Source organism: Rutilus rutilus (assembly GCF_951802725.1).
Source record: "Rutilus rutilus genome assembly, chromosome: 11".
Lineage (NCBI taxonomy): Eukaryota > Metazoa > Chordata > Actinopteri > Cypriniformes > Leuciscidae > Rutilus > Rutilus rutilus.
Window position 1 is genome coordinate 4,819,687 of NC_140216.1, and position 14,579 is coordinate 4,834,265.

The 14,579-nt window shown below is 38.2% G+C and overlaps 1 protein-coding gene across 1 annotated transcript; it reads right to left on the reverse strand.

The window, feature by feature from the left end:
• Positions 1-1,339: 1,339 nt before the first annotated feature.
• On the reverse strand, positions 1,340-14,194 carry casd1 (CAS1 domain containing 1). The gene is made up of 18 exons (XM_084423169.1): positions 13,805-14,194; positions 11,280-11,376; positions 11,067-11,187; positions 9,284-9,322; positions 9,123-9,185; positions 8,988-9,032; positions 8,778-8,901; positions 8,500-8,702; positions 6,977-7,390; positions 6,799-6,888; positions 6,585-6,704; positions 5,324-5,480; positions 5,135-5,214; positions 4,230-4,331; positions 3,989-4,129; positions 3,834-3,911; positions 3,489-3,581; positions 1,340-1,730 (listed from the first exon to the last, which is right to left on the reverse strand). Exons 1-18 carry the CDS (start codon positions 14,088-14,090, stop codon positions 1,479-1,481), a joined length of 2,505 nt encoding a protein of 834 aa, XP_084279295.1. The 5' UTR covers positions 14,091-14,194; the 3' UTR covers positions 1,340-1,478.
• Between the last annotated feature and the right edge of the window lie 385 nt (positions 14,195-14,579).

The window sequence follows — 14,579 nt, forward strand, 5'->3', positions numbered from 1 at the left end:
AAAATGCATTTTCACTGATGAAAAAAAATAATAATATACTTTGTAGCTGCTTTTAAATTCACATATATTAAATTGTGACTAGAAGGAAGTGCCACTATGGAAATTATTAGGCTGAATGCAGCCTCAAACAATATGCCTTGTCTCAATGGCACATAATGAAGGATCTATTTACAGCATTATCATTAAACTGTAGTAATATATATATATATAAAAAAAAAAAAACATCAAGTTACACAAGAACATCAGGCTTCAGTTTCCGCAATTCAAGCAGTTGGAGAGGGTATGAAGACGCACATTAAACAATAAATAATGAGGTCACGTGGATCGTAGACAAAACTGGCTCTAACGTTAAAGCGATAGTTCACCCAAAAATACATTTTGTCCTTACTTGAGGGTAAGTTGTTCCTAACCTATATGAGTTTCTTTCTTCTTTTGAAAACAAAAGATATTTTAAAGAATGTTGGTAACCAGACAGTTGATGGACCCCATTGACTTACCAACATTCTTTAAAATATATTATTTAGTGTTCAACAGAAGAAAGAAACTCATTGAGGTTTGGAGCAACTTTAGGGGGAGTGAGTAATGACAACATTTTCATTTTTTGGGTGAACTATCTCTTCAAGCTGAATTCATATGAACAGAATAAACCCATGTGGTAAAAAACCGAACAAATAACTGGCTCAAATGCGTAGTGTTCTGAATGTGCCTGAACAAAGCACGTGATTTTGTCTTAATAGTTCAAGTTTACATTTCACATCAAATGCTGTTCCTCCAGGAAATTAAAGCATTCTGACGGAAGCAGAATGTGCTTATGGATTCCCTTAGTAGTGGCACCACCCCATTTTCCACATCTAGCATACATATTGTTGCAAGCGGAACGAATCCGCTGCCATTGAGTTCGTTGTAAAACAGCAATAAATGGATTTTCATGTTTCAATAATCCAAAGGTTGGAGGTTGTTCACCTGAAGGATAAAGCTGCTGGTGAAATATGAATTGAAGTAATTGTTTGTAAAGAAACGTTCGGTGCACGAGCCGATGGCGCGCTGTCAGGAATGTATTACTCCTTCACATTTTGCAATCATGGGCATCATGTACAAAACAGAATGGGGAAACCAATGAAGAGACACAAACACAGACCCCCAGTATAAAATATGAACATAAATTATTAAATACTGCCCATAAAACACACCTCAAAGCTATGAGAGAAGAGCGGACGGAGCACAGGTGTACTTGACTTGTCTGCACACAGTCTGTGTGATTTGTCTACTGCAAACAACCTGCTTAAGAATCCTTCTTTAATCATCCGAATCACTGTTGCTCCAGAGTCCTTGGCTTCCATTCCAGCTTGAGTTTTGTATACAGATCAGTGCCGTAAGAATTCCCTAGATCGACTCGTAGGAAAAAAAACCGTCCTTGGCTGGTGGAGTTTATTTGTTTTATACACACAGATCTATTAGGATCCTCACCGGATGAGGTGTCACTCTTTTTGGGACAGTATCAGTACCAGCGCTAGAAAGACTCCTGCCCCCAGCAGTCTCTTCAGTAGAGTCCCACTCTCTTTAGGAATGGCCACCTGGGCCAAGTCATTGGTGATCTGGGAGATCTCATGAGCTACACAGACAAAGATGAATGTGCTGACGATGATGTTTAAGCTGGGGTTTCCTGGAATGAGGACCAGGATGCCCTTGGTGTCCGCTGCCAGCCAAATATGATACTGGCAAATGAAGAGCTGGTGGGAAGACAAGAAGCATGTTAGAATGGTTGCAATAAATGAGTTTGTTAAAGTGCCTCTATTAAGCTATTTTAAAGGTTCCTGGTTTTGTTTTGGAGGTCTCCTACAACAGGTTTACATGCATCCAAGGACAAAAAAAATAATAAAAAACGTAATTTTTCTCATAATACACATTGCACATCACCTCTTTTCTAACTGTGTCTGAAACTGTACAATCAAAGATTCAATCTGCACACATACATATATATTATTTTAATAATAACATGAGCCGAGTGGAATAAAGCGATCAGCATGATTGATATTCAAAACGGTAAGCAAGCACTACTTTGTTTACGGTTAGTGTCTCTGCAGCCTGAAGTGTCGATTTCCCTTTTTTAATGAGGAATATAGAGAAATATATCAGCAGAAATAAACAGACATCTCCTTTACACGCAGGCGCAGAACGCGCATGCTAGCTGACAGTCGGCTGTAGTCCTTTCAGTGTGTTCAAGCACAGCGTTTCTGCCCAGACGCAGGCGAAGCGAGGCGACAACAGTCGACTTTCATCACCTCCTTTCTATACTCTGCTCTGATTGGTCAGATGGCCCGGTCTGTCATAACTGGTCTAGCATTTACAGCACGTGTCGGAAACAAAACTCCCATTTCCATTCCTGAATTTCAGCTCCAGAGGCTTCCTCAGTACTTGATTCCCAGTGATACAGTTTTACCGTATCAATTCCAGCACAAGTCCTCATCCTTCTAAAGTGCATGCAAAATGGCTCTCACAGGTCCGAATCCGAGCACGATTGTTCCTGGTGCCCTGGTGTTGGTTCCGGTTTCATACTCAGCTTAATTCCATCGAACCCTGGTGCATTTGTGTTCATCTTTTTTTACGTTTGCCAACAGAGCAAACAACTTGATCACAAAAAAAGATGTGTTGGGAAATCTTTTGACCGCATGTGATGTTACGGATTGAGTGGATTCCTTCTGACTGGATTTCGTCCCCGAAATTTCGCCAAACAACTGTAAATGCGACTGCACCTTAAAGCAGGGCTCAGTAGCTTCGGGATTTCTACGCTGTATTCTCGCTTTTTGCTCGCAGGTTTCTCTCTAGAGCTCCCCCCACAGCTTCGGAATAGATATTTGACAACACTGTTGTAAAAACTCGTTGGTGATTCTCAGACACCAGAGGCTAGCAGATCAACGACATCAAAGCAGATGGGATATTCTTTAAAACGTCTTCTTCATTCGGGTTCGAACAGTGTGAGGGAGCGCAATAATGACAGCATTTTAGCAGATTTATTTTGGCCGTAAAGCAGTTGTTTACATCGCGAGACCTGATATCACGCGATACTTCCTGATGCGGCGGCCAGCGGCCCGCCGCCCCAAAGTTGCAAGTGCGTATTTTCCGCTCACGGGCACCAGGGGGGTGCGAAACGACCACCATTCAACCCGAAATAAGTATTATAACCATTCCAATGACTCCGCAGCTGTTCAGTTAAGGTAAAAAAGTTACTTAGTTCACCTTTAACACTTATGTATTACGGCTAAACATTCAAAACGTTAGAATAGTTTATTTCCAGCATATTTTATTCAACATAATTGGTGCCTGCCGGCCTACTGGACTTCCATCAGATATTACTGTAAATGCATTCCCTGTTCATTTTATACTGAAAGAGTCACAAGTTGGAATTGTCCGTCCTAATCAACTGCATGCCGAAAATATCATCAGTATGACTTTTAAATGTTTGTTTGCAGCGAAGCTTGCACTCTCACCTCTAGGGAGATCTTTCCAAACCATGCAAAGAATGAGCTGTACAAAGAGCGAGCATAACCAGGAATATTCCGGATCAAAATGAAAGCCAGAATCTGTGGGCAGAAAAAGCACAGTGATAAAAAGTCAGCAGCCTCACAGGCACAACACAACGAAACAAAAAGCCTTTTGAAATGGATCCATTATTTTAGTTCCCACAAAAACCATCTGACTGTGCGTATCAACTGTGATAAAGGTTAGTGTGGCCACGAACAGAGAAGAACAGTTTACTTCTCTTTTCAAGTGTTGGTTAAAGCTGTGTACGAGAACAACATTATAAAAGAGCACATAGTGGGATGGGTACTTGCCTGGACAACAGAAATGTATGGATGCATCTCATTACACTCAGACTTGTTTTTGCACCCACTGGCCCAAATGGAGTATGTCTGTAAACAAAAGAATCCATTGTGAAGGAATCAGATGACCATTTAAGTGTCTCGAAAGGAGACGGAATAAGCCTTACCAAAAAGGAAACCACAGAGATGAAGAGCAGACAGTTGGAAATCTTGTTGGAGAAGAGAGGCTCTCCTTTGCCTTCAGACAGCAGCTGACATTTCTGAAGCAGCAGGTATATGAAGGCAAAGAGCATCCCGTTGATCACAGCCTAGCATCCAAAAGAGCAGAAAACATCCATTACTTCAAGATGTGAATTTGAGAAAATGTTTTACAGGTCTTATTCGTTCAAATGAAAGTATTTTACGTACAAATCGATCAAGTTTCCACCTGAACCACCACTCATGGATGCTACCTTGCAGTTCAAAGAGCTTTGAAACAGGCCAAACAGAGAAAACACTCTCAAAGAGTTCCTGCAACAAACGCAAAAGATTTAGATGCTCTCATTTATTTTGATGGTCCACTTTAGACATTCTACTCACTATAAGTAACTTTGCAACTATATGTCAACTAGCAGTCATTAGAGACTGTCTGCTTGAGATCTGCTAACACTTTATTTTGATGCTCCCCAACAGACATTTTACTGACTAGAGCTCCTTTCACACAGAGATTCCGGAAAATACACGGATAAAGTGACCCGGGATTTGACCCGAGTTCGATTTTGGTTCATTCACACTGCCAGTGATTTTCCATAAGCAAAGTTTGCTTATGAGCTGCAATTTCTCTCTCTCGAGAAACCACGCTTGTGCATTTTTTTCTCTGATTCGATCATAAACTTGCACATTACGTACCGTTTCACTAGCTGGCGATTGATCCCGGCTTCAGCGTCATCACTACGACACGGCATTATTACAGCTTTTGTTCACACAGCGCGCGTTCCGGGACTGAACATGGCAATGTTACTAGATCCCCAACCCCGCATCGATGCCGGCATCAATCCCAGGTCGTGTTTGCGTTCACGCAGAAGGCGTTCTGGCAATTTGCCGGGATCATCGCGCTGTGTGAAAGGGGCTTTGAAGTAGTTTTGCAAGCAAGTCAACTTATTCTCCTAACCCTAACCAAACAGTCTACTAATACTCTAATGCAAGTTGGTCGACATGTTAATGCAAAGGTACTTATAGTTGGTAGAATGTCTAAAGTGGACTATCGAAATAAAGTGTAACCAAAAATGTATATCAATAGTGTCTAACAGTCTTACTGTAAGAGAGAAACTCACTTGTGAGTACGCAAAGAAGCAGATGAAAAGAAGCAAACCCAGAAGTTTCAACAAGACTGCCAGATTCCAAAATGCACTACCTGTACGTAATCGAGGGAAAAAAAAGAGAAAACAATATTTCAAGGCTTAATATATAAAATCAAAATTCAGAGAGTACTGAATAAATGCAAACACTGTAATATGACTTACCATTGGCTTGCTTCTGAAGAATCTGTGGCCATAATGCCATTGTGGCATAAATAACTGCAAACCAAAAGGTGACGAGCGGCACAAAGTAATAGAACTGATAAGGCCTGTCCATAACCAGACACAGCACCACCACAAGAAAGTTAAGCCTGAAGAGAACCTAAAAGACAAAAAGAAAGGACTCATTATGTATAATCAATACAATATTACAATTCAATTTTTATTTATAAACCACATTTAAAAACAATTTAAAAATCACATTTAAAAACAACCAAGGCTGACCAAAGTGCTGTACAGAAAAGAATAAAACTAAGAAATAGAAACAGGAACACACAACAATAGTAAAACAATAAATGAAGCCTATGATCAAGGATTATTGAAAGCCAAAGAGAATAAATATGTCTTTAGAGCAGATTTGAAGGCAGAAATAAAGGGAGCTAATCTGATGTGAAGGGGTAGACTGGACCTGCAAATTGCAAAAGTGTGATTGCCTCGTTTTTTTAAGTATAGCTCTGGGCACGATGAGTAGACAGATATCACAGGATATGCATACTGTGCATACTGGATATCATACTGTACAATAATGCATTACTATTAGCATGTTCACTGATTAATAAGTTTGGTCACATCTACTTTAAAACAACATTTTTTCTACATTGCACAATAACAGAAAGTCAACAAAACTATAATATAGCATTAATGAATAGTATGTTAATATATACCCTACTGTTCGAAAGTTTGGGATTGGTCAGATTTTTTTGATGTTTTTGAAATAAGTCTCTTATGCTCACCAAGGCCGCCTTTGATCAAAAGTACAGTAAAATATCATTATTATAAATTAAAATAATTCTTTTCTATTTTAATATATTTTAAAATGTAATTTATGATGCAAAGCTGAATTTCCAGCATCATTACTGTGTCATGATCCTTCAGAAATCATTCTGATATGATGATTTGCTGCTCAGAAAACATTTATTATTATTATTATAAATGTTAAAAACAGTTATTTTAGACAGTTAAAACAGGTACTTTTGATCAATTTAAATGTCTACTTGCTGAAATAAAAGTATTAATTTCTTTATTCAACTAAAACCATTTCAAACCACTCAAACTAATGGTTTCAGACTAAATCAATTTAACTAAAACCAGTTTACATTTGGCCTTAAACTTTTTTTTTTTTTTTTTTTTTACAGAGGACCGCCACATGCCACTGGTGCATACTGCATACAGGAAAAAAAGATCAGCAAAGTCGGGCAACAATTACCTGACACACTCTGTAAATTCCAAAGTCTCCCTTTAGCCAGAAGAATGAGAAGTGTCCATATCCTGTTTGGAAGAGGTAAGCAGCTACCAAGACACGGACATGCATGTACACAGGTATGAACTGAGGAAGCAAAGAGATTAAAAAAAGGAGATTGAGAGTGCAGTCACTACTAAAGCAAAGTAATCCAAACTAAACAATTTTTTTTTAAACGTACAGCACTAGCTCCAGAAATGTGATAAATTAGGATAACCAGCTGCATCCAGCCCTTCCACTCATCTGTTTGCTCTCTGTTCAGGAGTTTTGTCTGGAAAGAAACATTTTCAATTGTATGAGAATCAGTATTGATATTCTCTTTTGGACTAGAAGAACAATTTCCCAAGAGTCTGTGTTACCTCTTTGCTGTTCTCATTGTAGAAGATGCCCAGAACGAAGATGTAGATAAGAGGGATGAAAAAGGTAGAATGTGTGTAGAATTTCTGTTCCTTCATAAAGATGTCTGCCCTGTCACACATGTAGAAGTACACCATGATAAGGCTCATTTTGCAGATGGCCAGTAAAGGTCCTTTTGGGTTGAGTTGACCCACAACAACAGGGGGTTTCTTCTCTTCTCCGCTCTCCACATCAGGAATGGGCCTGCTCTTATGATGTCTACTATAGCCCAGTAGGAGGAAGCAGATGATGGACACCAGGAAGAGACCAGCAGCTAGCTTCTGAAGGACGCTTAGTGGAGGAGTGCTCTGACAGCAAGAGCCGTCGATGGGCTTCAGGATCTTGTTGCACATGGAGTTCATCAGAACCATGGCACCCTGAAAAGAGGGTAAATAATTTGTTAAAAAGAATTAAATGGAACAACTAATTGTCAAAACCAAGGGAGTTTTGACACATGGTAATTTTGCTCGGATCCACACTAAAAAAAAAAAAAGAAAAACGGTCCGAGATCGCCTGCTCTGAACAAGGACAACACTGGATTGGTTCGCTTGTGGTGAGAAAGCGATCCAACCCAACAGACCAATGAACCAGGCTGTATCGCAATGTATGATGATTAGTAATTACGTACGTTGTGTGAAAAGCAGTAGTGTTTGTTCTGCTAATGCCTCTCAAAATGAATTGTGAGTTAACCTCTAAAGAGAAGTGCGCCTTTTGATTTAAAAATGCTGTTCTTCTTCGAAATAGGTAAGAATGTTGTCCTGACGAAGCCTTGATTCATACTCTAAAATGATAAAGTAATATAACGACAGCTACAAAGAAAGCCAGATGCAGGTGCGCTATGACCAATGAGAGGACAGTTTACTCACACGTGGCTTTTAAAATCAGGTTTTTAATGTTGTTTATATGTCAACATATATATATTATATTAACATTAGTAACACATTATTAGCGGTCGTTTGATAAAGTTGTCAAGCAAAAAAAAAACTAATAATATCAATTACCGTTATGTGTCCGACGTTGTAGAGAGTGCTAAATAAAACGCATTAACATTCTGATACATCGACTTGTAGATAACTCGCTTTTCCACTTCTTCTTCCGAATCAGTTTCCTGGTTCAAACATACAGTATATGGCAGAATTTAACCAGTACTTCCACTTGCCATTGTGCAGCATTTACTACAGTAAAGTTGACCAAGTGGATAAGGTATTCTGAGCTAGTGGGATTTATTTTCACGTATCCGCGAATACTAAACGAAGCAAGGGTGTAGAGTTACATTCAAGCTATAAAAAAAAAAATAAAAAAAACATTTAAATATGTAATTTTGGTGATCAAAGATGAGTTATAAAGGATACAATTATTGACTACAGGGGGACTAACAAATTTTGAGCCATTTACAAATGTTAATGTAAGAATTTTAATCCCTGTTTTGGAACAAAGCAAAGGTCTACAGGTCTGAAAATGCCCTAAAGCTCAAATGTAGACTTACAACATCTCTTGTGCTCTCAGGAAGGTGCAGGCCATCCACCGACTGGGAAATGGTCTCCATAGCAGCTTGCCGAGAAGCCTCTAAGAACTTGACCTTCTTTTTGCTGGTATTTAGAGTACTAACCGCCGCCTCGTTGTACAGATTTATCTGCTCGTTTGTGATCATCTTCCGGCTGTCACTTAGCACATCCTCATAAACAGGATCTAAATAAACAGGCAGAATGTAAACATAAGACAGGAACATGAAGGGTTCCAGTGCATCTGAATATCAAAACTCACCTTGCAGAACCCAATAGACTTCACTGTGCTCGGCTAGTTTTTCCAGTGTGTCTGATATAGCTGAGAGGTTTGCTTTGTACTGAAAGACTGCCTCGCTCTTGCCGTTGTGCAACTTAATGGACCACTGTTGAAAACCCACAAACATCAGTCAGTAGAACGATTTTCAACAATAGCACCTGAAGGCCATCATGACTGCAAACAGGAACTCACCGTAGCAGCACCAATGATGATGACATGTGGTTTGGAAGCAGGTCCCTATAATTATCGAGAGATGAGACAAGATTCTTAAGCCTGTGATTTAATAACCCGCCTAATTTGTATCCAGTACAAGTTAATCGTCTTTACCTCTGTCCATAACATTAACTGCTCCTTCAAGGAATTATTAACTTCTGCATACCACAGGAAGTCCTAAAAGGTGAACATATGGAACATATTTTGAGTTGTTATATAATAATCAATAACTGTGATGGATCAAGTCTCAAATAAAACGAATTAAAAATACTTACCACAGTGGAATCACCATCTACAAAGGGGATGTTTTCATGCTGGGGAAACAATTGATAGAAACAGGAAAATATTTGTTTTACTCATAATAATAATAATAACATATTTATTACCGTTACTGCATCTACTGTATATTTGTAATAATAAAGGATTAGCATTAAATGTATTATATCTTTATAAAATGCACTATACTTTAGGGTGGTCCTTATTTTTAAAGTCTCCAATTGTCATGCTCTTAATCCTTCAAATTGTTCCTTTATATAAGGAAATACAGCATGCCAATTTTTATGGCAGTAACAATAATTACTGGTAGCGCAATAGCTTTAAACTTTCTGAGATTTGATGATTTTCGTAAAAAACGATCATTTGAATTGGTATTGTACCTGGCTAGTAAAATTCCAAAAAAAATCTCCATAAAAGCATCTAATGCACAATATATTCCTAAATATGTATTTTAGATGCATATCTCAGTTTACTTATTATAGAAACCAAATCCAAATTAATCCATCCATGACCTGGTTTAGCAGATTTACCTTTCCTGGTGGAATCAATACATATTTCTATTGATGATCACCTTGGTTATTGTTTGGGTTTAGAGCACATTTTTTGGTTAAAAAAATTACATTACGTTCCTTGAAATTGACCCGGAACTTTGGCCGAATCAAGCGGATTATCAGGAGGCACAGGCAAACATACATGCAATAAAAGTAGTCAATGATCACGCCGAGAGAGGAGTGGCTCTGATTCAAGAATACAGTGGCTATCTCACACACTCTGAAGAACAATTGCAGTTTCTCCTTCATGTGGTGGAAGATCACCGACGGATCTCTCCAGACTGCAGAAAGTCACCACTGGCTGCTGAGCATCAGAAATGAGGGATTGTTGAAAACTTTGTGCTTTTTTTTAGATTGTTGTCATTGTTGTCATGTCAGTGTTGCTCTGATTTCAATAAAATGTAGTTCATTTGCAGCAACTTTTAATATTACTTGCATATCACAATAACGCCGCACAGCTTAACATAGGCAATCTTCCACATGATTGAGCTACCTCTAAATATCATTTTTTTGTCAACATTTTTGCATATTTCCAATTTTGAAGTTAAAAGGAACAGTTTAAGAGGTTAACACACTAACATTTTGCACACAAAAAAAATTGGACTTGATAAGGACCACCCTAGTATACTTAAGTTTGAATTTTTATATATATATATATATATAAAATTTTTTTTTTTACAAAGAATTACAAATGATATTTTTTATACAATTTCTTTTTAATAAAGATTAATGGGCACACATATTTTTTTTATTAAAAAAATATGTGCACAGATCAATCGTTCATAAACAGTGAAACATTCCATAAAAAAAATAGGAATTGTTCATTTAGGCCTAAAAAAGAAATGTTATCGTACATCGAGTTTGGCCCGACATGTTGAGATTAATCAGCAACCCCTTTGTCATAGACTTCCACTAATAATAAATTAATCATATCTTACAAAAGTAGAAAGAGTCTTCTATACAAAAACAAAAAGTATTGCAAGCAGGTTAATGTCTATACACAACTGCTTTTGTCTGAGGCGTATTTTGAAATACCAGAGGTAATATTGTGGTAAACAGGAACAATTACACCCTTTCCTTTTTAATTTAAATATAGCCTAGTATTAAACTCACAATTGCTTGGGGGGCATCCAACAAAACACCACTTTGAAGTGCATTTTCACTCTGATTTGGAATACATTATACCAGTTAACCAAAAGAAGGCATACTGAAATGAATAGCAACAACAAACCTTGTTTCCAACTTCTTTCACTTCAGGGTTCATCATTTTGATGAAAGAATAGAAGAGCTGACGTATTCTAGAGTCACCTACAAAAGCTATTCTCTTCTCTCTGAGGCAAAAGTTTGCTTCGCTGAAAGACAACAAAAAGGACTGTAAATTCCAGCCCACATTTCTGCCCCACATACATCACTGACGTACATTAACAATGACAACATGACTTACGTGCTTTTGTACTTGTGTAGCATGCAACCGTAGGGCTGCCATACATTGTCCCCTAAAAAACGTCCACTGGATAAAAGCCAGTCGCACGTGTCACTGCCTGAAAGTGAATAAACCAAATTTAGGAAAGGGTCAGTAAGCTTTTATGCCTTTTTTTAATGTTCTGTCATGAAACTCTAAATGGCGCAGGCTGATACATCCTTAAATATATTTGTTAGTGATCACATCGTTGTCTTCATAGCGCAGCTGATTGGTTACTGTAGCTCAACAATACAATCTCTCTTAAAGGGGTGGTATAATGCCTGTTCCTTTAAATGCAAATGAGCTGCTGCTCCCGGCACAGGGGGGCGGAGCTTCAATAGCTTGGGTCCTTTTACCTCACACAACATGCACTGGAAATTTCAAAAACTTTTAGCCTTTTATGTTCAAACCTGACTCAGACAAAGATGGAGAGACTCAAGAAGAAGTGAAAACATACACCAGGACATTTCTGAATGGTTAGTTGATGAATTTATGTAGCTTATGTGTAGTTATCTTCTAGTCATTGATTAGCATATTCTGTCTTGATAATCTATAAATCGTGTTCAGGGGGCGGGGATTATGTAAATTCTAGGGTTGGTGATGTCACAAACCCGGGAGGAAGCTTGTGTAGTCCCTACCAGCTGTTTGTTGTAGTCCTTAAAAAGCAATTTCTTTAAAAGTAAATATCTCCCTTTGCTTTGAACTTTGAGCGTTGTAATTTTGCAGATGTTGTTTATGCTCAAACAGCAACATTACACACTAACTAAAGTTAAAAAAGTGAAATCATAATCAGCCACCCCTTTAAAGCAACACAAAGGAACTTTTCCTCTTCGGTCGCCCTACAGGTTGGAAGCGGAATTGTCCATTACCGCTGTCGTAAATAATTTCGCCACCCGCAGCCATGAAAGTATGATGTATTGCGACATCAGAAACGAAGGAAAACTAAATAATGACTATTGTAACGCTTGACTTTGTAGTTTTCTTATGTCTCATTAGAACTACAGAAACGCGACCCGGTTTGGCAAACTTGCATGGTGTGGTTATAGCAGATAAAGGACCGCAAAGCGAATCCAGAAGTGTCTTTCACCCTGTTACGACTTGATGAACCACTGATACGATTTTGGAAACATTATTTTAAGGTAAAAAAAATGTTCCTTAGTGTTGCTTTAAGAGTTGTCATGACATAAATTAATTCTGTTATTCAGCAAGAATGTCTTCAATTGATCAAAGGTGACAGTATTTTATTTTTTTATATATTTCAAATAAATGCTTTTCTTTTGAACATTTTATTCAACAAAGAATCCTAAAAAATGTATCACAGTTTCTACAAAAATATTAAACAGCACAACTGTTTTCAACAATGATAATAAATGTTTCTTGAGCAGCAAATATGCATATTAGAATGATTTCTGAAGGATAATCTGACACTGAAGACAGAATTCTGCTTTGCATCACGGGAATAAATTACATTTTAAAATGTAAGGTGTTTTAACTTTCAATGTTTCATTTTCTCTACCTGCCTTTCATTCAGCTTCTATGCCAGCATGGTAAAGATAGAAATCACATTTTTATTTTTTTAAATGACCCCAGGGCTGATGAAAAATCTCGAGGCAATAAAGAATTTGAACAACTGGTTAAACCAGACCAACTGTGGAAACTTGTTCCTTTCATTCCTTTATTACTGATGTAAAACTGCATATAACTAGCATTTCAAGTCATTTTAAACAAAGTAACGTTACGTAAATGATGTAAACAATGACTGAACAATGGTTGAACAATGGTGAAATGCTCATTTTTAGATGAGCTCATCTGACTATGAGATAAGATCTTTCATGTATGTTAAAACAAATATGCACAATCCTGAGAAGATCACAATATTATCAACTGAACACGCCTAAATATTAATATGAAACCAATAACTATGCTTTAATATAAGGCAACACATGTCAGGACTAGATAATGATCAACCATGGATTACTGTGTGACTCCACCTATAAGCTTTACTGAAGGTACCTGAAGTAGACTTGAGAATAGAGATACTACAAGCATTTGACTGGATTTCAAAATCTAGTCAACTACAATTTTGGGGCATTAGACACGCCTAAAATGTCCCCAGAATACTACTTAGGCAGTTAATTATGAGATTTAACAGTTAGCCTATTTGGCGCTATGCGTCAAAACATCAAGTCTAACTGGAAATGTAACTGTAATGACAGACGCTATTGCCAGCTGGGCGATAGCACTGAGTCGATCCTAGTTCTGGTATTGATTAGCTAAAGTCTTTGACAGATGAAATGTGGTGCTTCGCAATAAAAGTGCACCCAATAGAAGCCCGATTTAACAAAGCAACCACAATTTAATTGAGTTTGCATGAGCAAAGCTGCAGCTGCTATCTAGCAGTGACAGACACGCGCACACGCTGACTGAAAACATTGAGTGACAGCTTTAGCATTGATGCTAACACAAACACGCAGCTCTTTCTCGCACACTGCAAAACAAACACGTACCTCCATAATGTCGTGAAGCCGAATGAAACACAGTGAGAAGGACGACGGCGGCGACAGACAGCAATTTTGCATTTTTTATGCTGAAATACTGATTTATTTCCCGTTTGCCTAGGCTATAGGCCAGGACCGCCATCTTGGCTCCTCCATGACAACAGGCAGACAGACGAGCTGCAGCGAAGCTGACGGAGGAAGAGCCGAGCGGCGCGTGCGCCTCTGCCTCGGTTTCTGCTGTCGCGAGCAGAGGCGGTTGACCGGAGTCCGATGCTGCAGTTGCATGAACTTTCATATCCACATCTCAGGTTTTCTTTCTTCTGCTTACTTTCTTTCGCCTTCCGACTATCACTGGATTTCCCAAACTACTCCTTTAGTGTCTTTATTACTTTGGCCCTGCTGCACTTGTTAAGCTGAAGTAGCCTAAAACAAATCTAGTTAGTCTTTGAACCTTTTCCCCTATGTCCGGAACTGCTAAATAGGCGATTAACATCCAACATAAATTGTTTGTTCAAGACAAACAGCTTTGCAAATAATATGTTGTTGAACCATCCTCTACTTTCCTCATCTGCAGGACGAAGAACATTGATATATAGCCTTTTTTTTTTTTTTTTTTTTGCTCGCTTGGAATTTTGCAGATCAAGTTGGTCTGGTTGGACCGAAGTATTGTGTTGTGTAAGACAAGCACAGTGTCAACATAGTTTCTAAGGGTGTAAGAAATCACTCGGCAATTATAAAATGGGCGAAAAGACATTACAAGATTACCTAATAGCTCACCAATGTC